The sequence below is a fragment of the Protomyctophum bolini genome (assembly GCF_963924005.1).
Source record: "Protomyctophum bolini genome assembly, chromosome: 23".
Lineage (NCBI taxonomy): Eukaryota > Metazoa > Chordata > Actinopteri > Myctophiformes > Myctophidae > Protomyctophum > Protomyctophum bolini.
Genome location: NC_137884.1, coordinates 24,427,166 through 24,455,124, shown reverse-complemented (window position 1 = coordinate 24,455,124; position 27,959 = coordinate 24,427,166). Strand labels below are relative to the sequence as shown.

Below are 27,959 nucleotides of genomic sequence, written 5' to 3'. Positions count from 1 at the left end.
GAAATTTTTATTCTAGAATCTTGAGAATGAAAGTCTACTGAAATAAGACGTTAAGTAAACGCCCACTGAATGTGAATAACCTACCAACTCGTCATAGCAGCAATATTTATATTACTACTAATCATAATTTCATTTCATTTTAAACATATGCTTAACAAAAATAAATATATAGGCCTGAAGGCCATATTAGGCTACATTACTCCAGCAACAGCACATGGTGCTGACAGGGGAAACATTCTCACTGTTATCAAGCCCTCAGTAAACCATTAAGTTTAAAGGCCCACTTAATTACTTTTCAACACATCTTCATATAATCAGTCCTCACTAATGATAAAATAGCAGTCCCTTATATAAGGGCTCTGGGCAGTTCAGAAACCCGTCCACCAGTGACATCATGGGGAATCCAAACTAATAGAAATAAGGTAAACTGCATGCTTTCTATTCCTGAAGTTGCAATGCGAAAATGGAAGCCATAGTTCTCACGATAAAACTAAATCTAGTTTAATAAAATGTAGCCAACAATGTCACTGCATGGTAACCTGACGCTGCCAGATCCAAGAAGCTTGCTACACATGTTTGTTTCACTTACCCAATACCGCCCCCAGCTGGCAAAGTCAGGTTATGTCACTGGTGGACGGGTTTCTGAACTGCCCACAGCCCTCCTGAGACAGATTGAGTAGGGGAAAAAATGGTATCTTATCGTGAAAATGAGTGAGGACCAATTATATGAAGATGGGTTGAAAAGTGGTGAAGTGGTCAAGTACTTGTTCACATAAAGTTTAAGTGAACAAGTCAGACAACCCATCAAGTCAACTCACCAGCCAGTTAGTCCAACCAGGTAATCAGCATTTCATTCTTCAGGATTTGGCCGATGACGCCTCTGGAGCTGCGAACACTTACCTTCAGCGCTGTGGAGAATTCAGGACAACACAGCAGCTACACAGATTCACCATAGCAATAAAGTCACACACTAACCATTTTTCTTCAATAATTGTTCACATTAACTGCCTTTCTTGTAAACAAGTTTGTTTTGTTCAAGTCAATTAAAGCACTCAAGTTTTCCAACTTCTAAAAAAAAAAAAAAAAAATGCCAAAACAAAAACACAATGTCCTCTTACCCACAGGTCGAATACTTCTCAAATGCACAAATAGGCCTAAATGCTTGGTTTTCTTGCCAAATACACTGGTTTAGGGAAATGGATGACAATTTAACAGAATTCTGGTGGCAATACAGTTCTGTATCTCGACTCAAACCACAGTATATGGACATAAAGGGACATATATCAGCTTTCACACAGCTTACAGTTGTCAATATAAAAACAGAATTATATTTTTTTATGGGTACTTTTGCATCACACTTGTCAGTGTTTTTAAGTAACCACTTACAATGGATACTTAAAAATGTCACCGCCAATTGATATATCAAAATATACAGTCGACAACCCTTCATCTTAAAACATGGCATTAAGTACATTAAAACCTTCATGTTGGCAACAAGAGCACTTGAACAGCTACGTTAACTTAGATAAGACCGTGGTCTGCACTCTGCACTGTTGGCACCGCACTTAGTCATTAAGTGTCACCTTAAACTCAGAAGAGTTTTGCCCCTGAGCAAGATAAGTTTAGCAATCCATATATTAAAAACTGCATGGGTAGCACTGGTGGATATTAATTAATCCACAATGCTGGCAGTGTTTTTGAACCATGCTCAACACACCTAGTAACACAGGATGTTGAACACTACCCTAGCACAGATAATGACATGACATGTCAGATATACTAGTATTTAGAATGGAATGTCAGCTCAATGTTAGCAGCTTTGTTTTTACATTAGGGGAATGCTGCTTGTGCAGTATATGCTTTTTAAAATGTCTCAATAACTTGACAGGTGAAACAAACATAACATTCCCTTAAATCTGAAAACCAAATGCACAGAAATGGCAGTCAACAGCTCCTTGACTTTAAGAAAATGTGCAACATTTACAAAACATGATTTCAAGTCTGACCAATCTGACTGCAATGTGAGCTGTACTAATGCTGCACTATATTACATTACAAGTCCAAAAGTAAAAAAGTAACGATAACGCAATAACATTAACAAAACAAAAGAAACAAAAGAACAAAATAAAAATATTTTGTCTGGAAAAAATCTGGACAGTAATTATTTTTTTAAGACTACGAAAACCACATTGTAAACAGTGACATGGATCTTTGATTGGAATACGCACTCCAAAAATGACCAAAATGAGCATTTGGGAGTTGGACTAAGTTTCCTGAAACCTGAATGAAAACACTGGTAGTTATCACATGAATTTGTGAAATTCATTTCAAATGGAGGAAAATAAAAACGATGCTCAGTGTGTTCCAACAGCAGTGTTTCTCAACTAGTAGGTCAGGATCTTTTAAGTAGGTCATGCAATGTTTTGTACAAGGTGCTGGGCAAAGAACTTTGACAATATGCGTTCACAGTGAACACAAAGTTCAGACCCCAGTGTGAAACCAATTCAGGTCCCCTGTGAAACCAGCTGAGAATCACTGCTCAACAAGACGTGTGATTTTACACAAGATAGCTGTAGTCAAACATACACATGACATGAACGACCAAGAAATGCAGAAAAAGTCACCATGTGAACTACCAGCCTGGGTGAACAATTTTATTACAACACAACCTAGTTTTTAATCAAGTAAAGCAGAACTTAAGAGACATTCACAACACATTATCAACTTTACCATGAAAAGAAATGGAGGAAACGGAGATAATTGATAAAAAACGAGAAAAAAAAAGAGGAAAAGATTCTATAAAATCAATGCATGTTCAACTGACGAATGCACAGTAGTGAGTGGAAGGGTAGCGGGGGGAGGGGCTGATAGGGGACCTTACCATTTTATAATGTTGGGGATCTGTGTACGTTTGTATGTCGTGTATTGAGTAGGTGAATTAATCTTCTCGTCAACATCGCAAAAAACTCATCGGACAGTTTCCTCATCTTTTCCCCATATCAAATAAAACACAGTAGAAATAAAAGAAAAAAATTGCTTGCTGGAAAAGGGTTTCCTGTGAGATCTTTTTTTTTAAAGAGATCTAACTGCCTCTTATGTGCAGCAGATGTGTCTCCTGCTCACGTTACCTATCCAGGTAGACAAACAAGAGAGGAGGATGGGTGGAGGAGAAGGAGGAGAGATGGGATGGGGTGGTGGTGGAGGTGGTGGTGGTAGTTGGTGTCCTGTCCCAGCATGCATTGCGTTAGGTGATTTGCTGATTGGTTGGTGGTAGCGTTGTGATGAAATCCTTCCTCCTCTTCCTTCCATCCATCCATCCTAGTTCCTCGTTAGCTGAAAAGGTGTCAAATGAAGGGTGGAGTTTGGTTTGGAGGCAGCCCAACAGTAACACATTGTGTAGTGGTCAGCAGAGCGACAGGGCCCGGGCTGCAATGCATTCTCAACTCAAACGGTCTAAATGCCACAACAGTGAAACAAAGCCATTCTGAAAGCAGAAATTACAGCAAGTTTATGTCCCAACAACCATAAAAGGAAAAAATAAAAAAGACAAAAAAAAATAAGAGCATAATAATTGGCAACTGGGTACTGAATGAGTGTCAGTATACTACTGTGAGAATTGAACAGGGACCAAATTAATTATATTAACTTGCTTTAGCTATTTAAAAATAGCAGATCTACAAGGTCATAGCGCACCACCGAGTGGCACGCTACGAGCTTGTAGGTCTGCTATTTTTGAAAAATCGAAGAACGACTGACATATAAACATAGCTTTTTCAGAAAACTGTCATTTTCAAACAGACATTTTTTAGAATCTGATCTCAGGTTAAAATGGGTTAAAGGACCCAACTTTCATTTCCATGGCGAGTTGGTTATGCATTGCTCCCTGCCCTGGCAACAGACACACACATACATCATGCAGACCTGCATTAAAACACCAACTGAGACGCAACAGTGTATATAGAAGTAAGAAAGGACACATGAATACAGCATTTCACATCATTTTAAACAGGAGCTAAATGTTACAAAATGGCTGTTCCTTTATCTGAGCGAGCCAACAGATCACTGTAAATAAATTATAGCTGCATGATCAATCAAAGAATGAGATAATATCTTGTTTAGACGATGCATTACTTTCTTTCCCAACCAAGTTCTGCCATAATCACAGCTCTGGGATGACCCCACACGGTGACGCAGACCTCTTCTACGTCTTTATGGGTGGAGGGGGGAGTAATCTATAGAAAAAATATGTTTTTGGGTGAACTATCCTTTTAAGCTGTTGACCATGTTTTTGACAATGAAGGTTAATGAGACTGTTGAGTCGACAATAAACTAACCGTTATCAATGTGATGCAGGTGAAATCAATATCAAAGTTACGGGGCATGGTCACTGCATAAGTTAGTTGGGGAGAAATTACGCCATGGGGAGAAAAGCAGACAATCTAAAGTGTTTCATATGGACAGCTTGTTGGCTTCAACTCAAACTGGAACAGCCTTCGTCACATTTGCCCTTTAACCTTGTGGAGTTTCTCAAATGGATATCACAAACCTCCAAACAAGCCTAGATCTAAAAGGTATACAATATGAGGTGTTCTTTACACACACCCTGATGCCACAGTAAACTAAACCCAACAATAGATATGGGGCTACGGCTAGCAGTTAAGCTAAGGGCCCAGGTTGTAACTCGTTTCATTAATGACTGTTAAAACAATTTGGTCGAAGTAGGCTTAATTATAAATACAAATTTGGCATTAAAGTTGGGCATTTGTTCATTAGAGCCCTAAATTCAGAAAGGTCACCACTTCAGGGCAGACTGAGAAACAACCAAACTATGAGGAAACTTGGGTGTTTGGTAAAAGTAAGATACAAGAGGACACAAAGGGACTACACATATTAGAACTACAGAAGAAATATCACACAAAAAGGAAGTGGCAATTTGTGTTATAATGATCTTAATGTGATTGGGTATTCTATTCTTTCTTGCCCGTGTTTCAACAAGTAGGACAGAAACAGCATGCACACTACAAGTCATTGGAAAGGCATAATTATGAATGGCAGGCACAACATGTCAGAAGTTCGCCCAAGTAAAGACAATTTTGCCAAGAGTGGGCATATTGTATCAATACAAGGAATGGTCCAACTAGTTGGATAATTCCAACTTGGTTCAAAGTGATGGCCCACTAGTACCTACCAACATCCCTGCACTGTTTTATCAACCCCTATGTGACAACAGCATCCATTGAACACCACAATGTAACTGGAGACAATAGACACGTCTATTCGTTATGCGGTTTAACTACCGGTAAGCTTCTGGGGAAAGAGAACACATTTGTAGTAAGTCTGAAAAATATAAAGATATACGTTTCAATGTTTTAGATTAATTCTGTGAGGTCATTTTAAATGACAGATAAAAGTGGGAGTGCCCAATGCTGTATTATTTTGCCCAGATAATTCAAATTTCTTTGTTGTTGTTTTTAACAGGATGCGGTTGTCACCAGTGAGTTTCACGATAAACTGTACCAAGTGCAGAAGACACGGTAGGGTCAAACCAGGGTCAAACAGTCCAAATCATTTAAGACACTAAGTGAGCTTTAAAACAAATCCACATGGGGGCTTGTCTAGTAGCTAGCATACCCAATTGTTCCCATGTTAATTATTTCTTAATTGCAGACATGAGATCACTGTAAATCCTCATTGGTATTACCTAGCGTAATATTGTTTTAATTAATTTACAACTTGCTAAATCCACTTCAAACCCAGTGGAAGTTAAACCCCATCACTTTGGGTCTCAAGAGAGGATGTGATTTTGACCATGGCGTGACACCAGTTTGTTTGAACAGGGCAGCAGGACAGCCATCCCCAGCACACATAAACCTACAGAGCCTACAGGGGGAGAGAGCTTTGTAAAGTCATTTCTGGTACAAAACACAACCCGTGCGTCCCCCTCTATATGAACAGATAAAAACAGTGTTAAAATCATCTGTGAACAGAAATAGCAGTCATTACCATTAGTGTAACCATCGGACACACAACCCCATCCGTCTCCCTCACTCAGTGGCATACTGTATTGCAGTACCCGACAATGTTTCCCGCCCACACACACACAGAAATGTGCAAAGTGTGACACACTATCCTCAGCCCTCACAAGCTTAGTGATTGTCAAATATTTAAGTTGTGATTTAAGTTGAAACCTGTGTCCATTGGGCATGTCTTAGATATTTTTGTGAAGTGCAGATTTTGGCCACAGGTCGGTTCAAACGTAGTCAGACCCTTTCTCTTAACAAAAAACATTTTATTTTAAACTGGAAAAAGTGTTTCCACCACTTATTTTCAGTTGAAAATACGTTTTTTTTGTCCTATAACACTTGCTAAAAAAGGGTCATGAATAAATTAAGCCCAATGTTGCAGAAAACCAGTTTGAATTGTGGCGCTCGTGTTCAATGCTAAAATGAGTTACAACTTAAAATGCTGCATGCTTAAGCTCCAAGTGCTGTTGACAGCAAGCAGCCTTTCCATTTGAAATCAAAAACAGAAGCAAACGGCTTAAGGACAGGTTCCCAATGGACACAGGGTCTTATTTTTCAGCCAGTAACTTTGCAGCCAAAGCACAGCGAACACAGAACAAAGATCAAATCAGCTAACGTTGTCCGATGAAAAATAGTATGATTCTACACTGACAGGACAGCCATTTTTACATTGTTTTACAGTTGCTGTTAATACGGATAAACATATTGAAAACGTGACGTGACGTTTAAATTAATCAAGACCGAGCTACATTACGGTGCCACACGTACCAAATTTGACAGAACAAACCAAAGGTTTGCACATCTATCTTAATATATATGCTCTGTAAATAGATACATTTGGTATGTATTTGTGCTAAGGCAGCAAAACAGGCATGTGTTGATTTTGGTACTTAAATAACCATTTAGAACATAAACACTGTAGAACAATGTAAAAAAAAAGTTAAAAAACAATCCAAGGATTGACGTTTACAGATCAAACACTGGAAAACCACTGGTTAAAATGACAACCTCAAAACCGGGATTTTGTGTCAACATTCAACAAACTTGAATTTCTTCATAAAGTGTCACACTTGACAACGGGAATATAACAACATTTACCTTACCAAAAGACCTAACAAGAATCTGGCCCAGAAAAACAACCTTGTGATAACAAAGACCTCGTTTCATAGCATTAACCTCGTCTCAATATCATTTAATGTTACAATTTCAAGGTGACAAACTACTACGTAGCTACTCGACTCAAATAAAGCTACGTTTAACTTCTTGATCTTGATATGTTTTATGCCATTTGGTTGAAACAAGCCAACAAAAATTACAAACTGCCGTCTTAACCTATGAACCAGTTGGCGCAATAATTCAATTTAGCATGAATCTTTTGTCCAACCCAAGTCATTTATTATTTAAAATGGATGAAACTACTATTTTTTTTTTAGATCATGCCTGTCAAAACTGAATCAATACAACTATAATCCATCGTGCCATCTAGGCGAGGCAAAGCAAATGATTCAATGCAGTTGAAGGTATTTTAAATGGCAGTTGGCCTAGGTTTGATCTACAACTCAATATTAGAAACTCAAATGTATTATTTATTAGATTCTAGCTACTAGTATGTAATAATTTCTAAAATAGAAAAATGTGAGGGATGTCATTTTCTCTCAACAATTGCAACACAAGAGCTAAATTGTAACTTCCAAATGTCATCGATAATTCATCACAATGGAACAACCAGACATGTCAATCAAGAGGCCAGGCAAAATGGAATAGATTACTTTCTACAATTGTGGGATGTGACAAGCTCATTATCCTACCCAAACTAGTAATGTAACAGTTACATGCATTTATCATTATTTATTCTTAATATTTATAGTAACAACCAATATTGTCTTCACAAAAGGAGTGTACATTTCTTTTCAACCCTTATGTTTATTCTAGAATTAACCGCAATAGTATTTGGTTTAACTACAGAAATGTTTTCTTTACCAATGACCCCATTTATACCAACATACAGGTAGAAATATCAACGAGATTAAAAAGAAAGTGGTTTCTTTCAACCTTATCAAACACTCTTGCTAAACTGTATGCCAACATGATCCCTCTACTACAACAGAAGTCAAGTTGAGCAAACATTTCTCAGGCTAATTTACAGGAGTTGTACCAGAAATACAATGTTTTGTGATTTTTATCTTTTCTTTGAAGTCATGGTCTACAGTGATACAAGGACATGGTTTATGTATTCATTCATTTACATGTATCACCTGCTCCTGACATATATTGTGTGTTTGACAGATATTTTAGCTATCAAATTAAAAGTTTGGGGAATATATAAAAAGCAAAAAAAAAATATGAAAAAAAAAATATGTTTGCATTTTCTACAACAATTTGAGTTGGTTTTGCAGCCCAAAAATATCCCAAGCATCATTACTACTGAAATCTCTGCTCAGGTTTCTGGATTGAGACATTACGAATCAAAGTACTGTATTCCGCTTGGGAGTATTTCATGATTTTCTAATCCTTACATGTAACAACCTGACAATATTTTCCTTCAAAGGATTCACAATAAGCAAAACACTGCATCTGCACTCAATACCGGTAGTTACCATCGAGTACATCATTATGATGACACTGTAAACACATGTAGTGGAGAACACATTGCGCATTCAAGATTGTTTTGTCCACTAGCCAGTGTCTGGTAAATCTGAAAAATACAAGCCACTTCTGATGTTGGACCGATCCACACATCAGAACAGCAGAGCACCTCCAAATGATGGTTGGTTACAGCACAGTAGGCAGACGTAATCAGTGCAGTAAAGATCTACTCGGATTAGGCTGGTGGTCATCAGTGGGAGGCCCAATTAGCCCTTTGCTAAACACCACCCCCCAAGAAAGCGATTGTCCAACGCCAATCCAAATAGTTTAGCAACTGTTGCTACACAGGTCAAGCTTTTGCCACCTCATAGCCGTCAATGTTATTTTGCATGGCTGTGTTGTTGAACATATACACGGCGTAACATCGAGAAAGTTACATGACTGACCCACCCAGATAATGGCAATAATACTAATGACCAGTCTTACTGCGCAACACGAAAACTCCTGTCGGGTGGTCGTTAAAAGTTGATTTCTCACTCTGTCATTTCCTCGAAATTTCTAGTTTATTTAAATGTAATGCTAATTTGTCCAGTGCATAGCCTACTGCAAGCCTGGTTGATTTAGAAGACATTTTGATGCTCTTCCCACTGAAATGATGGATTATTTATATGGATTTAACATGCATCTCTATGGGGGAGAAGGAAAGCTTGCCCCATCTCCTCGCTGCTAACATGCCTATTGGACAAGGACGGGTTGGGGAGGGACTTGAGAAGGGCCAATTATGTTCGGAAAACACGAGAAATGGAGATGGCAGGTGGATTTCAGAAGTACCAGGTGGATTTCAGAAGTACCAGGTATCATTTCAGAAGTACCAGGTATCATGCCGAGTGGACAAAAATGGTACACTGCTTTTGCCTCTTTCACTGGTTTATATATTACAACTGAGCTGAATAATTACGACTACATTACAGACACACCATGACAAGTCCCTGGGTTCACAGCAACAATGGTAACGTACATGAAGAGTAGGGACTTTTATTGTTATTCTTTTCTATGACAGATAACCAGAATAGTTTGTTTTTTTTGGACCAGGTGGTGATCCACAACTTTAACACACTTACCTTAAACTTACCTGGAAATACGGAGCTCGAGCAACTCAAGTCCAGTCCGTCATGTCTTTACTTTAGTATAAATACTGATGTCATCCTACACTACTGCTTTTACAATGTGTACACGTTAAATTTAGAAATGTTATTAGACCCCATTAAGCCTTGAACTAATGGAGCTTTGTCACATTCCTAAGCCAGTAATTTGATAACCGGCAGCCGGAAACTGCTCGTTTCCTATCCTACCAGGACCTCTAGTACTGCTGGTTTTATCTCCTACCAGGACCTCTAGTACTGCTCGTTTCCTATCCTACCAGGACCTCTAGTACTGCTCGTTTCCTATCCTACCAGGACCTCTAGTACTGCTCGTTTCCTATCCTACCAGGACCTCTAGTACTGCTCGTTTCCTATCCTACCAGGACCTCTAGTACTGCTCGTTTCCTATCCTACCAGGACCTCTAGTACTGCTGGTTTTATCTCCTACCAGGACCTCTAGTACTGCTCGTTTCCTATCCTACCAGGACCTCTAGTACTGCTCGTTTCCTATCCTACCAGGACCTCTAGTACTGCTCGTTTCCTATCCTACCAGGACCTCTAGTACTGCTCGTTTCCTATCCTACCAGGACCTCTAGTACTGCTCGTTTCCTATCCTACCAGGACCTCTAGTACTGCTGGTTTTATCTCCTACCAGGACCTCTAGTACTGCTCGTTTCCTATCCTACCAGGACCTCTAGTACTGCTGGTTTTATCTCCTACCAGGACCTCTAGTACTGCTGGTTTTATCTCCTACCAGGACCTCTAGTACTGCTGGTTTTATCACCTACCAGGACCTCTAGTACTGCTGGTTTTATCTCCTACCAGGACCTCTAGTACTGCTGGTTTTATCTCCTACCAGGACCTCTAGTACTGCTGGTTTTTATCTCCTACCAGGACCTCTAGTACTGGTGGTTTTATCTCCTACCAGGACCTCTAGTACTGCTGGTTTTTATCTCCTACCAGGACCTCTAGTACTGCTGGTTTTATCTCCTACCAGGACCTCTAGTACTGCTGGTTTTATCTCCTACCAGGACCTCTAGTACTGCTGGTTTTATCTCCTACCAGGACCTCTAGTACTGCTGGTTTTATCTCCTACCAGGACCTCTAGTACTGCTGGTTTTTATCTCCTACCAGGACCTCTAGTACTGCTGGTTTTATCTCCTACCAGGACCTCTAGTACTGCTGGTTTTATCTCCTACCAGGACCTCTAGTACTGCTGGTTTTATCTCCTACAAGGACCTCTAGTACTGCTGGCTTTATCTCCTACCAGGACCTCTAGTACTGCTGGTTTTATCTCCTACCAGGACCTCTAGTACTGCTGGTTTTATCTCCTACCAGGACCTCTAGTACTGCTGGCTTTATCTCCTACCAGGACCTCTAGTACTGCTTTCAGCTCAGGAGGTGAGGAGGACGAGGAGAGAAGGTGAGGAAGCAAAAGGAGGACTTTCTGAGACTCAAGACTTTGGGTCTCTCCGCTCATCTGGAAGTTTAGCCTAGTTTGGTCCTGGAATGGCCCAGACTGGCTCAAACCAGATCTGAGGGATAAAAGCGGTCAAGAACAAGTAACAAGTTCAGAGGAACAACAAAGAAAGAAAGTGAGAAATAAAGAGGGGAAAAACTAAAAAGACATTTCATACACACCTCCCCCTGTTTCCGCTCTCTCTTAGCGGTGTCGATACTCCCTAGTATCCCTTTCCCTCTCCCTGTCTCGGTCGCGGTCTCTCTCGCGGTGACGCTCACGGTCGCGGCTGCGTTCGCGGTAGTAGTCCTCGCGGTGGTCACGAGGACTACGAGACTTGTGGCGCCGGCTCTTTTCCCGGGAGCGACTGTGGTCGCGCTCCCTGGAACGCTCCCGTCTGCTGAAAAGGGGCAAAAGAGAAAGATTAAAATCATATCCTACATTCCACACACTTGGCTGCATCCATTTGACTTTATTTCTTTTACGGCTTGGATCATCAGGAGTCTAACGCGTATCACAATTATTACATAATAGTCTAAATCGCAATTATTTGAGACAATCGTCAAAATTGTTTCATTTCAAGTATTTTCCAAAAATAGCAGATCTACCACCTCGACACGACAGTGGGCTTGTAGATTGGCCATTTCTGTTATTTTAAATGTTTTGAAAATATTAAATTAGGCCCATTTAATTTGAGGCCCATCATATGTGATGTGTTCATTCTTTGCGTATTTCCATAAAGGAAATGTATTTCTGAGTTCCAACGACAAACAATTAAATCGTCAATCGCAATTATTTGAATGATCGTCGGTTAAAATGTCATAATCACGACAGGCCTCGATTCTACTTTTTGAAACATTTAACCTTAAATGGAGACGTGACAGAAACACGGCAGCATACCCACTGAATCCACGTAGTCATGTTCACGGTGAATGTATAGCATAGTATAGTATATATGTATAGTTTATATGTATAGTTTCATTATATAGATATTCCACCGTCCACTTTCTTAGCTTACGCATGTGTTTCATGATAAATGCTTTTTATGTGATGTATTCCCATGCTTTTTTTTGTTCTTGCTTAATGTAAATCGCTCTGGATTAAGAGCGTCTGCTAAACGCCTAAATTGTAAAAAAAAAAATGTGAATACCTGGTGGCGGAGCCATAGCTCTTGGATTCGATGCCGTGCAAACAGTCCTGAAGTGAGCTGATCAGGACTTTACAGCGGTCATCGGCAGACACTTTAGACTGCTTTATCAGACTGATGGCCGTCACAAGAGTCTCTATGGCGCTGCCATAGTCCGCTATAGAGACAGGGAGAGGAGGGGGAGGAGGAGGAGGAGGGGGTTGTTACATGTTTGTACACAGTTTGGGGAATGCTGCTATATTGAGAAACGTGTGCGTGTGTACCTGTGCCGTTTGTGTGTATACCTGCGCTCGCATCAGAGACGGCTCTGGATATAGCGCTGGAAGAGATGGCTCTGTTCCTGTTCATAATCTCCTCAAACTCTGCTTCGCTGAGAGGAGTACGGGAGGGCTCCATTTCCCTACACACACACACACACACACACACACACACACAGAGAGAGACAGACACACACACACACACACACACAGTTTAACCCATTTAGGCCCGACCTCAAAATAAAATAAAATAAATCACACCCGTGTGAACCGAGTGGTGCAATTCACCCCCCCCACTCACCACTCAAATTCTTCTAAATCCTCCAGTTTTCTGAAATAAATATTTTCACGATTTTTCAAAAACAGCAGACCTACGAGCGCATAGCTCATAGCGTGCCACCGAGTGGCACGCTACGAGCTTGTAGATCTGCTATTTTTTCAATAGCTAAATTATAACATGTTTAAAACACCAAAAGGGGTTCCCGCCCCAAAATCTCAGCTAAACAGTGGCGTATCCAGGAATTACATTTTGGGCAGACAAGATGTGTTAATTGTCGTCTCCCCGCGCACACGATCGTAGGATACAAAAGGCTGAAAGGCATGCATTTACATTCCAATGGGTGATTGGGGGTCGCGATCTACCGCGACGGCCAATCAGCTGTCCACTAATAGTTCTCAGGTCTTGTTTTTGTCCCCTTTTTTTATGGATTTGGACAGCCTGCCCTCGCCTTAATGTAGATACGCCTCTGCAGCTAAACCTTTCCAGTCCAACAGTCACAGCTAAACAGTCATCCTCACCTTGGACCAGGTCCAGGGCCATACTCTCCTCTCTCATACGGCGGGGGTCTTCCGTAGGGGTCGTTGGGACCGCCGGGCGGACCTCGGCCATCGTTGGGCGGCATGGAGTTGTTGCCGGGCGGGGGGAAGAAGGCGGGGTTAACGTGCGGGGCAGGGGGCGGGCCTCCGGGCGGGGGCCCGGGCATGTGTGGGGGCGGGGCCAGAGGACCCATAGGGGGGCCGGGGGGTCCGGGGGGGCGCAGAGGGAAGGGGCCGGGGGGAGGAGGAACCTGCTGGGGGGGAGGGGGGCCCGGGGGGGGTCCGTAGCCAGGGGGAGGGGGACCGGGGGGGAGGGGGCCCATGGGGGGGCCCTGGAACTGACCCGGGAACATCACGGGGGGAGGGGGGCGGTCGCCACGGTTGGGGGGGCCAGACATGGGAGGAGGGCAACCCTGGCCGGGGGGAGGTGGGCCCGGGGGCCCTGGAGGCCCCGGGGGGCCGAGGGGAGGACCACGAGGGGGTCCCTGCATCCCACCTGGGAGGACAGAGAGATGGAGAGAGAGTTAAAGACTCATCCCACCTGGGAGGACAGAGACAATTAAAGAGAGACAGATTAATGACATATTATTATTATTATTATGCATTTGGTGTGGCCACAGTCAGATAAAAGCTAAATTTATACTCCATTGCACAGCGATAATTTACAAGCCAACATCATCACATAACGCAGTGTTGGCTACAGATCATAAATTAGGCTCATGGATAGGATGTAGGGCATTCAAACCATGCAATAACAGCATGACATACTGCAGATCTGTACACCAAAAATGCACCCATTCCAGAGTTTACCAGGGTAGAAGTCAGATGTGGGAAGGAAGGAATTGGGGTTAGAACAACACTTTTGATTGTGACATGGAACAGCTTCTAACTCTTTTACTTTGGTTTGTTGTCCACTAAGCTACGCAGGGAGTCTGCTTAACTCTCTCCCAAACAGAAACACAGCTGTGGTCAATAAGCAGCGTACAGTACAAAGCTTAGTTTGTGGTTATAAATGGAGCCTAGTGAACATCGGTCATACAACAGCAATCAGGATGGTTCACCGTGTTGAAAGAAACATAAGAACACATGGTGTATTAACTTAAATGTGGTATTTTGCCACCCCCTTAGATAGCAATTCTAGTAGTCATAGCACGTCATAGTACATATGTGTAGCATAGTAGTATAGATGTATAGCTTATATGTATAGTTTCATTATAGATATTCCACTGTTACTTTCTTAGCTACGCATGTTTCATGATAAATGTCTTTATGTGATGTATTCCCATGCTTTTGTTCTTGCTTAATGTAAGTCGCTCTGGATTAAGAGCGTCTGCTAAATGCCTAAATTGTAAATTGTAAAATTGTATTTGCCAAATCGCTGAAATGTGTTGAATCCCATCGTTCTGTTGCAAGGAGAGGACCTGTGACGGTGATATGGCTGGCGTTAACACTTCCAATGAACAACTACTCACTCTCAAATTCACTGGAAATCATCCGCCAAACTATGCAACTATTTAAGCCCCTTTTGGTGTTAGCATTATGTTATGCTTTAGCTATTGAAAAATAGCAGCGCTACGAAATTGTAGATTTTTTTGCAAAATCGAAGGACGACTGACATAGAAACGTAGCTTTTTCAGAAAACTGTCAGTTTGTAGAAGACATTTTTAGAATCTGATCTCAGGTCAAAATGGGTTAAATCAGACACACTGGGGCATGACTGTAGTACTCCCGGGTCTCCAGAAGGTGGCATACCCATACCCGGTTCCGCTTCAGTTCCCCATCGACTGGCTGGGTGAAAATGAACCAGACCCCGTTAACGGATACCAGGACATAGAGCTTAATATGGATCTGGCTTCATGTGGCCAGCCTGAGCCCCAGTTTCAGCTAGATCCAAATCCCATCGATGACGAAAAAATACTACTGTAGGAACTAACTTAATCTACAGGCAGTGTGTGCAAGATATCTGGTGTGAATCAGTTCAGTTTGCCAGATTAGCTCCAGCCAAACACAGACCGTTCTTAGGCCTCCAGTGATGTGACGCATCACAGTGATCCTGTAAACCGTCTTATTTTTTTTAAATGTTACACTATAAATGATATGTCCAAATAGGGAAGCTATGAGATCTTCCAGTGAATATTAATCTCAAAGAACACATTAAGAAGTCTTCCTCACAACAAAAACAATGGGATTCACAGTAAAAAATCTGAAATGTTGCACTTTAAACGAATGATTAATTAGGCCTCTTGGTAGAATAAAAAAATGCGAAATAAATAAAATAACCACATTGACCCTAGAATCGCATTCCGTGTAAATAGCAGACCTACAAGCCGTCAACGCTTTTTGACGCGCTGTGAGCTTTGAAATCCGCTATTTTACACAACGAATTGGCATAGGAGTATAGCACACTGTGGTACCACCAGGGTTTATACGTTGTTAAATGCTGTTCCAGTGACACAACTCTTTTCTACAAACGGCTCAGTGTTAGGGTTAGGGGGAGGGGTGAGCTAATCGGTCAAGAATGGACCAAAAAAATCAATCGAGGCGTTTCACCTCTCGGTCGCCAGTTTGGATCCCTGCCCCCCTGGCCCGGTGGGAAGGGATTGAACCCCATGTCCATCATGGGCCCTTCAGGGTGTCTAAGCCCAGGGTCTCTCATCCCCTGACCTAATGGGAGGGGGAGGGAACAGGAGAAAACACACCAATCATAAGCCTTCCACTCAAAAAAAACATCTTCCCACCACCAGTCTTAAAATCGACAAAACTGTATGACAGCATAGGGAAATAGTTCCCAAATTTTTCAGGCCATGACCCTCACCCCAAAAATAATAATCATATTTGAACTGGGGACTCCCGCAAAATAATCATATTTGAACTGGGGACTCCCCCAAAATAATCATATTTGAACTGGGGACTCCCCCAAAATAATCATATTTGAACTGGGGACTCCCCCAAAATAATCATATTTGAACTGGGGACTCCCCAAAATAATCATATTTGAACTGGGGACTCCCCCAAAATAATCATATTTGAACTGGGGACTCCCCCAAAATAATCATATTTGAACTGGGGACAAAGCACTTTAGAATTGTAGGCAATACAATTAGTTTTGACTTGGTTCCACAGATAAATATCGTGAACATTGTGCCGATCCACAAGCCACAACACCTCTTGTAAAGTTTGTAGATCGGCTATTTTTCACAATGCTTACCTCTTTTCTTACGCAATATTTGTCAATTTGGCTTTAGAAACTTTAGCGATGTGCAGATACCCGGTACATTGGTTTGTTTACCGTTGGTGATTAGCTTAATGTTGCACATTAAGCGAATAATTTCACCTGGGGACCGCCGAGTACAACCCCGTTTGGGAACAAAAGGGCACCAGCCAATAAGCAAAGGCAGAAAAAGGTGGGAATAGTGAAATTAATGATTATTAAGGAAAACATGATCAAAGAGAGGAAATGAGTAGAAGGCAAGATGGCGGGTCTGTTTACATCCTGGTCCTGGAGAGCAAGACTACTTTTCTATTCTACCAGCTAGTTGACAGGCCACCATTTAGACCTGGCCTAACCTATACGGATGCGACCTCTGTGTCTCAGTTAGCAACACCTTTTCTTTTCTTCCTTTCAAGTAAGAATTTGAAGGTTTTCAGAAAACCTTAGGTCAGGTTTTAGGAGGCGTTTTTAGAATCTAAATGGGTTAAACTATTCTACCGGCTAGTTAAATGCTTCTACACTATTCTATCAGCTAGTTAAATACAAGCTAGTCAACTGGTTCAACACTATTATTAGTATCTAGTTAACCCCTTACGTAACGACATAACTGTATTGACTGATCCTAAGATATATTCTAGGAAATATAAACAAGTCTACCAGCCGGTTATGTACTTCTAAACTATTCTACCAGCTAGTTAACCAACTGGTATTAAACTCAATCATATTAGCTTCCACCTGGGGGTTTGAGTGTAAAGTAGGCCCTAGCAGCACTCCCAACTCCCCCAGTACCTCATATTAGCTTCCACCTGGGGGTTCCTGAGTGTAAAGTAGTCCCTAGCAGCACTCCAACTCCCCCAGTACCGCAATTAAGAACCAGCGGCGCTCCTCCCCCCCAGTCGGTACCGAGGCCGTTTGTAGCTTTAAATAAACTATCAATTATTCACCCATGAAGCCTTGAATTGTTGGGAGTTTTATTTTGTTCTTCTCTGCTTTCCATCATGGTGAATGAAGAATCCAAAATGTATGTAAATACTTAAAGAGAATACTTAAGGGGTCCAAGATTAACGGCAGCAAAACGATATGAAAAATTCAGTTTATAAAAACCAACAACTCTCACGGTGCAATACAAGAGTCCAGTAGTGGACTACTAGATAAAGGACACCGATGAGTTGTGATGGAAGTTTATAAAACTGTATTTCGATACAGGCTTGCTGTTAAGTTCTTTTTGGGATTGTTCATTCACTGTGAAGGATATGCAACAAATACAAAAATGATCCATCAATTCCAGGGTTCACATGGTGAGTAATAAAACCAGTATGGCAGTGATGTACTGTACTTATTCAAGACTATTTTATAGACGGTGGCTGGACAGCTCAGCCAGAAACAAAGCTTGTGAAGCATGCCAAGTCAGTGTTGGTGGTGCTTTAAGCAATATGACTTTTAATCGTAATAGACCAAACGTATAAACTCCATATTAGATCTATTCTTTTATACTTTCATTATACCCAACAGTGAAATTAAGAGAGGGGCAGACTGCAAGATTAAAGGTCATTACACACTGGCGAAGCGATATATTTGTGCGAATAATTCGCATTTAAAAAAAAACAATTGAAGTCCATGCAAGCTTCCACATCAGTGGCGAATGTGCGAAAATGCGACCGTTTTTGCTCTTTATTTGTTCGCTCTGGTGTCGTATTTTGCAGAGATTCGCAGGCGAACTGCAACATGCAATATTTCGCATTTTCAGATCGCTCATTCGCCAGTGTGTAATGACCTTTAGGCCTGTTTTATACTCGGGTGTGTGCCGATTGTGCTCTGATTCAGAAAAAAGCATTACTCTGCAATGCTTAGTGAGTTTGTAGATTGGCTATTTTCAGTGCGCAACACCAACATACAAGTATAACCAGGTTTTAAAGACAGGTTTAGTAAGCAAGACAGAGGAAGAAGACATACCACACAGCCATGCTGGGGTAGACAGAGCAGGCACAAAAAAACACATGCAAGCCTTTGTTCCATGCACTGAGAGTTGTAGCATGAAGTCAACAGGTGTGCACACCAATTATGTAAAAATACGTTTCGTGGTTGTCGCCAGGCAATTTTGTAGAGGTGTCTACAGTCAAAAGGTGGATCGTCGAGTCGGCTGTGCACGATCCTGCATCGATGCAGTGGCTCGACATAATGGATAATTTACAGTCCGTTCAACTCTATTGTGGATTTTCCAGTTACTTAGATCAACAAGTCAAAGTCAATCATGAATTAAGACACACACACCTCTAGTGTTGCCAGGCGACAATCAAGCTTTATCTATCAAACTTTATAACATATGACACATTTCATATAGCAGTGCGACCCAATGCGCTTCACAGAACCAAAAAGTCATAAATGTACGTGTAGCTATGTGTAGTGAATAGTTTCATTTAATTGAAAAGTTCAAAACTGTAATTGAAACTAAACGGCTGTATTTTTCATTGTCATCACAGGACTCTTTCAGAACCTGAAAGGTTCTGAAACGACTGTTTGCCGAAGGAATTTGATAATGAAAAACATTTATAACATTCAAATGCTAAAATTGCCATTCAAACGTAGCTTTTATCATTCATGAATTCCATTTGAATTGTATTTTATATTAAATTTTATGTGCATCGCCTCCGGCCGCTTCTTGCCTTGTGTGGTAAACAAAGATGGAGGTGCCCTGTACTAGCCTGTAGTGAAATCAGTACTCGCAGCTGTTGCCGATCGGCTTTTCACACAATGATTACCTGCAATATCTGTACAATTTGGATGAATTCCACAATGTAATGTGGGGGGCGGGGGGCGTAGAATATGCACATCGACAGGCTGGGCTAAAAAAAAACTTCAGCTGCTATTGGATGGCGTCCGCACCCCACAGGTACAAGAAAGACGTTCTTTATTGAGAATTCTGACAACGTTTCGATCAATTTGACCTTAATCAGGTCAAGACGTTCTTTGTACGTGTGGGTGTGCGGGCTCCATCCAATATCCGACAATGTCATGCGAGAACATTTGAAGAGCATTTTTTTGCGTTGCATTTTCCAGCAGACCTAGTTATGGCTTGGTTAGCTTTTAGCTAGGTGTGAAGTTGGAACCGGACACACAGTAGGGTACTAAAAAGTAATGATGTCAATATTTGAATATTAAAACTAATAAAGCAATGAAATTCGAACTGGATAAATATAGCTCTAACACTTTTTTCCCCCCCAACTCGGTATTAAATATTCAGTTTATTCTGCTCTGACTAATCATTTATTTTAACCTATTTTGGGTGGGAACCCTGTTGGTGCTGTAAGCATTAGGTTATGCTTTATCTATTTAAAAACAGCAGATCTACAAGCTAGAACAACATATTTTCCGATGGGGGTCGGCGGCCAATTACATATCATTTTTTGAGAGTACCTTTGACATGAAAATGTATGAGAACGACTGACATAGAAACATAGGGTTTTTCAGAAAACTGTCAGGATTTAAGAAGACATTTGTAGAATCGTCCTCAGGTCTAAATGGGTCAATACTAACCAGGGAAGTGTGGAGGGGGCCCTCCAGGGCCGATGGGTCCAGGGAAGCGATCCCCTCCAGGGCCCGGCGGTCCGGGGAACCTTCCTCTGCCCCGGCCTCCCATGGGGAACCCGCCGCGACCAGGGCCGATACCAGGAGGTCCGGCTTTACCCTCACCTGACATTTGGCCTCCTTGGGTACCTGGCCCCAACAGGGAACACATGTCAGAGAACCAGCTTGGGACAATTATTAGTAAAAAAAAATTATGTTATTATACAAGTTACCTTACATGCTCTTTATCGCATTTGTATGTTGAATGCCGTGTGTTCCAGTATAGATGAAATATCGGGCGTGTTTGCGTGTTGCGTGCATTTCAGCATGAAGGGCCTTGCAAACGAGGAGCGATAAAACACGCCTATAGTTAATTTTCAACGAGACCTGCGTTTTTTGCTCAGAGAACCTGGATTCAGGTTTAGCTTTTTTTATTACGCTTGCGTTGTTGCGCCCCTCTTCAGCATACCTGGAGGAGACCTGGTGTTAATCCAGGCAACAACACCTGCGTTCCTTGACGCTTCACGTTTGCAAGGCCCTTGAGTGGATATCAGTATGTTTGAGTGCGTGTTTGCACCTATTCTTACGTGACTGCATTTCAAACTGGCTTAGTGACTGCTTATTGCAGGGAGTGACAATGGGGTTCTGTCCGTGTAACTCTCTCTTCGACAGCAGCTCCAGCAACTTCCGGGACGATCCCTCCGATCCCACGCACACCAACGCAAAGCTGGACCGAGGGAAACGTCACACGGTAAACCAAAAAACACACACTCAACGGAGACGAGACACTTTGAATGGGTTAAGGTTTATGCCATTTGGTTAGTTAATATGTGTACGTGAAAATCTAGTATCACGCCGTCGCAAGATAAAGACACATAATATGGCTCACCCTTTGGACTGTCCATTGGCTCTGTTCTCAAAGAACTTGATCTCAAGAACGTCTGTGATCCCTATCGACCGGATGGCCTCCGTCAGGTCCTCGTCTGTGGTCCACTGAGGAAAGGAACATCATTCTGTCAGTAGAGACCTAGTCTTCAGTTCTAAACTACCATCAGGTTACTACAACTAGTCTTCAGTTCTAAACTACCATCAGGTTACTACAACTAGTCCTCAGTTCTAAACTACCATCAGGTTACTACAACTAGTCTTCAGTTCTAAACTACCATCAGGTTACTACTTGAGGAGGCATTCCAGCACATTTCAGTGAAAAAAGAATTGATGTCTAATTAATTTCTCTTTTGGGTCTTGAGCGAAGACGTTTGGTCTTAGCTCAAGACCCAAAAGAGAAATTAGACCTTTTTTTTATTTACATTTGTGCATCATGTCTTCACTTCACTTTCAATGTTTTATTTTGGTCTTCAGAATGAAGACCGATGTACGGAATGAAAAAGTTTTATAAATACATTTTATACAATAGATACATCGCTATGACCGAAAGAAGGTAGGGTAGGGTGACGCTAATTAGCTTATTTTGCCCACCATTACCAACTACAAAATACATGACAAACAAAGAAAACAAAAATAGTCATAAGTCTCTGTAGGACAACAGAAAAAGAAAAAGGAAGAACAGAACCATTTATTTTCTTTGTTCTTCTTAATATTGTGATTATCAGATCGTAATACATGTATTGTTGTACCTGTATATTACATAGATAAATGATATATAGATGTATGTACGTACATAACATATATTTATAATAGTCATAATATCAATACAGGATCATAAGACGTGTCTATACTTATTTATCGTCTCAGAAAGAACACAAACCAATCAGGTTCAAACGCAGGGTAGTTAGTTATGTCTCTCAGTCAAACCGTGCTCAACACCGAGCCACCATAGTCTGCTGCTTGACTATCCCATTTTGGTGTTTTAAACATTATGTTTTAGCTAATTTAGCTATTGAAAAATAGCAGATCTACAAGCTCATAGCGCGCCACCGAGTGGCGCGCTACGAGCTTGTAGGTCTGCCATTTTTGAAAAGTCGAAGAACGACTGACACACAGAAACATAGCTTTTTCAGAAAACTGTCAGGATGTGGAAGACATTTTTAGAATCTGATCTCAGGTCAGAAGAATGGGTTAATCGGAGCGACTTACCCACGTCAGGTTCCCTATGTAGAGAGCAATCCTCTTCCCTGCGTAGGTGTACACTACGTTGGGCGGGGCACTCTTCCCCCCCTCTCCGCCGCCCGGAGTCGGCAAGTTGTCCAGGTAGTCCCGGTCCTCCGGAGCGTCGCCGTTATTGGCCGATGGAGAGATGACATCATCGTACAGGTCGATCTGGTCGTGGACGGGGTAGTCTGACTCCTATTGCGTGGAAACACAGAAGTACATGAATGAATTAATGAATGAATTAATGAATGAATAAATAGGCTGAATACACAGTAGCCCGTCCTCATGATGGGTTGGTTTCTTTTTATATAATAATACGTTTGATTCATCACTTGTATTGTTGTCTAATATACAAATGGTAATGGTGACTTGTAGGACTGTCACAATTACAAATGGCAATGGTTACATGTAGGACTGTCACAATTACAAATGGTGACTTGTAGGACTGTCACAATTACAAATGGTGACTTGTAGGACTGTCACAATTACAAATGGTGACTTGTAGGACTGTCACAATTACAAATGGTGACTTGTAGGACTGTCACAATTACAAATGGTAATGGTGACTTGTAGGACTGTCACAATTACAAATGGCAATGGTTACATGTAGGACTGTCACAATTACAAATGGCAATGGTTACATGTAGGACTGTCACAATTATTTTACTTGACGATTATAGTTCGCAAAAATAATTGTGATTAACGGTTTAATTGTTTATCGCAGAACATTGGAATATATATTTTTTTATATATATATTATATTCCTTTTGGCTTTTAGTCTTTGTACAAAAAAGGTTGCACATGGAATATAGATACTACATACATATGAAAACGTGAATGCCTTACCGCCTTTGAACATTAAATTGATGGCATCAATCTGGTGCACTTATTGCAAAATGAAGATCGACCAAACCATTTATAACTCATGACGACATCTTACATCGTAATGTATTACAAACATTATTAAATATTCAGAAATCTCCATCTATAGTAGGTCTATAGTAAGACTAGCAGGTTACGTGTTACATCTGTACACTCTCTGTCCGAGAGGCGTGATAAGCACTGGTATGTATTTTCAAAGCCATCTCCTCAGGAATGGTCCCCCCTTACATCTGCTCTCTATGTAGGATCGGAATCCAAGTACCTATCAAACGCGTTCTAGTGAATTCCTGAACCCCCAAGGTTCCATTTGCTAACACAAAGCTAGGTGAAGCAGCAGTCTCTGTTAGTGCTCCTTTTGATTGGAATGAGCTTCAGAAGTCCTTAACCCATTCTGACCGGGAACCCGTTTTGGTGTTAGCATCATGTTATGCTTTAGCTATTGAAAAATAGCAGATCTACAAGCTCATAGCGCGCCACCGAGTGGCGCGCTACGAGCTTGTAGGTCTGCTATTTTTTGAAAAATCGAAGAACGAGCATTTTTAGAATCTGATCTCAGGTCAGAATGGGTTAAATCAGACCAGTGTGTGTCCAGTGGAAACCTCGTATGAATCTGATCTCAGGTCAGAATGGGTTAAAAAAAAATCACATCACTGCCTTCCCTGGGACAATTCAGGGAATTGTACTTGCATTTGCAACTAAAAATAGCACTGTGCGAGTTGTAAAATTAGATTTGAAGCACCGGTGCGACTACAGAATTTGACCATTCAATCAAAGACAAGACAAGACAAGGCTCTGATGCAGCAAGTGCACATTCTATGGGTCGCAGTACTATAGGTAAATTTATATTTCTGTAGAGTACGGCGGTGTCGTTCGCCAAAAGAGTTGATCGACAAGCTAACAACGTGTCGAGGCCACCGCGTCGCCCCGCGTCGCGTCCTGCTCCGTGCTCTCCCCCGTCAGCAGCGACAGTAAGCAGAGCGAACGCAGCTGGATAGCATAACAGAAGGAATTCCTTGTTCTCGTGTCGGGTTGAATACTAAAGTTATTTGCAAAGTTTGTAATGTTCAAATGTCACTTTTAACCAAACACGGAGCGTGCAGCCGTGCACGCAAAGAGTGCACGCACATGGAGTGGACGGATTGATATAAAAAACAACCATTAGCATCTCGCTTACAAAAGCGTGTGCGCAGCGTGAATTACATTACGAATGCTTAACGAGCAACGGAAAAAATAAAGGGCAAAGATCTGACTGTCCCGCCACCACCTCCTCCTTCTCCTCCCACCATAGTTGGACTTCGGTCCGCCCTCCTGCTCAACTCAGTCAGTAAGTCAGTAGTCTACTGTAGCTGTAGACCTTCTGTCTGAACTGAAGCAGTCAATTCAAAGCCGAGGAGAATGTTACAATACTAATTCACCATCGAGCAGCCCGTCTTGCACATAATGTCACATGATAGAACAGCAGGATAAAAAAGGAAAGATTATCTATCTATGAGCAAGCACCATATAAAAATGGATTATCTATCCATCTATCTGCATAAAAACGGATAGTCTATCAGCATAAAATTAAAAACAGATAGATTTAAATATTAATGGCTGAAAAGATATAATTGTGATCGCCCTACCCTACCTCATATCACTTTATTAACCCATTCTGACCGGGCACCCATTTTGGTGTTGGCATCATGTTATGCTTTAGCTATTGAAAAATAGCAGATCTACAAGCTCATATCGCGCCACCGAGTGGCGCAATACGAGCTTGTAGGTCTGCTATTTTTGAAAAATTCGAAGAACGACTGACATTTTTAGAATCTGATCTCAGGTCAGAATGGGTTAATCAGACCAGTGTGTGTCCAGTGGAAACCTTGTATGAATCTGATCTCAGGTCAGAATGGGTTAAAGAAAAATCAAGAATGGTGGTCCCTTATTGGCCAAGCATTTACACCGATATCTGTTTGGTTAGCCGATTTGCTTGTCTACATATGACGTACATTTTCCACCAGTTACCTTGCCATCATGGCACAACATCTACAAAAGTGCTCTTACCCTTTAAGTAGCATGATGTGTCAAACTAGGGGGTTTCATGATTCTGAATCCGTTGGTCACATATATCTAAAAGTTCTAACTATAAATGCACCAAGTCTCTGTGTGTAGTACGTATGTACCGGTACGTCTGAAATCCACGTCAACTCGAGAACCGTTGGCCCCACCGACTTCAAATTCGACACACGCGTTCCCACACCCCCAAAGGGAGCCTCTGCCCAGGCTCTGGACACACAGGCCCCCTGCCCAGTGTCCATATATGGAGCTTGACTGAGCACAAGAGTTCTTAAAGAGTCCTCGATTGACTCAAGAGTTCCTTAAGTCAATGTCACTGTGGAAGGAGATATAAGGTGGCGAACTTTAAAAGAGGGTCCAAGGCAGCTCTGTCCAGTTGAAGTAGAAAAAAAAAAACCTTCACTTTTAATAATTTAAAAGGGTTCAATTTTATTTAATAATTTAATCTACTTCAACTGGACAGAGCTGCCTTGGACCCTCTTTTTAAGTTCGCCGCCTTATATCTCCTTCCACAGTGACATTGACTCAAGAATGACTGACATTTTTAGAATCTGATCTCAGGTCAGAGTGGGTTAAGAACACTTGTGCTTTGTTATATGAAACCGTCTCCAAAGAGCACCTGTCTACAGTTTTCTCTACATAAAGGACCCACGTAGGGCTTCTTCTTTTCTTTTTTTCTGTTACTAATGGAGCTAATTAAGTGATAAAGAACTCTATATAAGGGCAAAAAAGGGACATAATATCAATGAAAAAAGGTTGCTCAATGCCGACAGCCATGCATGTAATGCATGCATGCAATGTAATGCATGTAGACAATATTTTAGGCCAATAAAAAAAAAAAAAGATACCAAATGTCCCACTTTAAACAAAAGAAGCCACCGTAGACATGTTATGAGCTTGTTATGTAGTTAGGTAATGTTAGCTTAAGTTGTGGCAAATCTGCAAAAATAAATGCTTACCACTAGCTTTCTTCACAGATGTGTTCATAAAGTTATCTACTATCACAGAAAAATGTGTTCCAACCCAACTCCCTTGGGAAACTTTGAGACAGCTGCTGAAAGTTGGGGTACCATTAACAACCAATATAAGGCAAAGAATTCCAAATGTCATTATAAGTAGCATGTGACAAACTAGGGGATTTTCATGATGCTGAATCCATTCCAAGCATTAGTTTTGCACGAAAATACTCCTTGGGCTAAATCTGGCCATATCCATCACATTTGTGATGACGGCTATGGGCATTTCTAGGCAAAGGAGTGTTTTTGTGCAGAACTAATGCTTGCAATGGATTCAGCATCATGAAAACCCCCTAGTTGTCACATGCTACTTAAAGTATAAAGAATATTGAATAATGATTTTTTTTTGCCTTATATTGGTTAACAATGGTAACCCATCTTTCAGCAGCTGTCACAAAGTTTCCCAATGGACTTGGGTTGGAACACATTTTTCTGTGATAGTAGACACCTTTATGAACACATCTGTGACGAAAGCTAGTGGTAAGCATTTTTTTTGCAGATTTGCCACAACTTAAGCTAACTTTACCTAACTAATGAGATTATTGTGTGTTTCGATCTACTCATTGGAAATCACTCAATGGTCCTGGCTGCGTACCACCACACATAATGCAGGAGGCAGCAGGACGTTTCCTTGTGGAAAACGAGTGCTTCCAAACTCTGACACTTATGAGTCACTTATGAGATAGATTTGTAAAGTTACAAAACCACAACACAGAAACATAACCACACTAAAGTGGATGTGAAGGCCCAGGCGTTAAAACTAAATATCAACTTTAAAGTTGAATTACCCAAATAAATCAACTAATTAAATCTCCATTTAACAACATTACTCTATTAACAACATCACGGGTCCTTGTTCGTTTGTTTATTGTTACATATCAGCGCAAGAAGAGGCTGGTTGTAAGCCTGAATGCTAAGGTTGGCTATCAACTCAAATGGCTTAACAACTTCAGATACGTAAAGGTTATGCAAATACAAGTCAATACTAGCTGGGTTGTTTCTAAACGACGAATAAACACTCGACAAGAGTCCGTGGTGTTGACGCTAGCTGGTGACGTGAAGCATTTTCATTTAAACTCAATGTTTGTTGTTATGAACCGGTTAGCATCGTGCTAACTAGCTAACTAGAATGCTTGCTAGTTCTCTCTGGTCTCGCGCCACCCATAGAGAGGGGGGGGGGGGTGGGCCATGCTGCTGGGCCCTGATTAACAATAGACTAATGTTTATATAATTAACCAAACAAACATACGTATGTACCGTTTTAACAAAATAAAAATATAAACTGTAACGCATGGAACACGTCCCAAACGGTCTGCTCTACTGCGGAGGACACGGACATACAATTACATTAAATCCTAGTTTTGCACATTGTGTGTGTGTGTGTGTGTGTGTGTGTGTGTGTGCACAGAGGAGCTCAATGAAAGCTCGCCGGGGCCTGCATGCATGTGGTGGTGCGCATTATAAAAGGAGCCATGTTATTATTGAATGATGTCCTTCCGTAGCATTCATTCAATCCGTGTATATGAATGCACGGGAGAGTTGGTTTTTAGTAAACAAACAAACGTATGCATTTAAAAAATATATACCTGGTTGAATTCTTCCTCGACGTCGGCGTAGATATCTATGTGATCCACACCGTCCGCCATTTTCCTCTCACCAACCGCCTTCCTTCCTTCCCTCCTCCTCCTC

The 27,959-nt window shown here is 41.4% G+C and overlaps 1 protein-coding gene across 4 annotated transcripts; it reads right to left on the bottom strand.

Moving 5' to 3' along the window:
* Nucleotides 1-2,640: 2,640 nt before the first annotated feature.
* cpsf6 (cleavage and polyadenylation specific factor 6) lies at nucleotides 2,641-27,959 on the bottom strand. Of its 4 annotated transcripts, none has more exons than XM_080757965.1 (12): nucleotides 27,857-27,959; nucleotides 22,303-22,512; nucleotides 21,095-21,198; nucleotides 20,793-20,932; nucleotides 20,176-20,346; nucleotides 15,981-16,094; nucleotides 13,413-13,926; nucleotides 12,916-12,945; nucleotides 12,621-12,757; nucleotides 12,361-12,514; nucleotides 11,393-11,610; nucleotides 2,641-3,333 (listed from the first exon to the last, which is right to left on the bottom strand). In XM_080757965.1, the coding sequence occupies exons 1-11, from the start codon at nucleotides 27,914-27,916 to the stop codon at nucleotides 11,415-11,417; spliced, it is 1,830 nt and encodes a 609-aa protein (XP_080614091.1). In that variant the 5' UTR covers nucleotides 27,917-27,959; the 3' UTR covers nucleotides 2,641-3,333; nucleotides 11,393-11,414. The 4 variants fall into 4 exon arrangements, with proteins under 4 accessions (XP_080614091.1, XP_080614092.1, XP_080614093.1 ...); XM_080757966.1 differs by having other exon boundaries at nucleotides 12,642-12,757; XM_080757967.1 differs by lacking the exon at nucleotides 12,916-12,945.

What these genes read in the sequence shown, in the direction of transcription:
- cpsf6 (XM_080757965.1), bottom strand. Translation starts at nt 27,916, where the DNA reads ATGGCGGACGGTGTGGATCACATAGATATCTACGCCGACGTCGAGGAA. An exon ending in TCCAAACTGGCGACCGAGAG is followed by an intron (nt 13,927 to 15,980) that starts GTGAAACGCCTC and finishes CTGTCCTCCCAG; the next exon opens with GTGGGATGCAGGGACCCCCT. An exon ending in AGCTATGGCTCCGCCACCAG is followed by an intron (nt 11,611 to 12,360) that starts GTATTCACATTT and finishes GCCCCTTTTCAG; the next exon opens with CAGACGGGAGCGTTCCAGGG.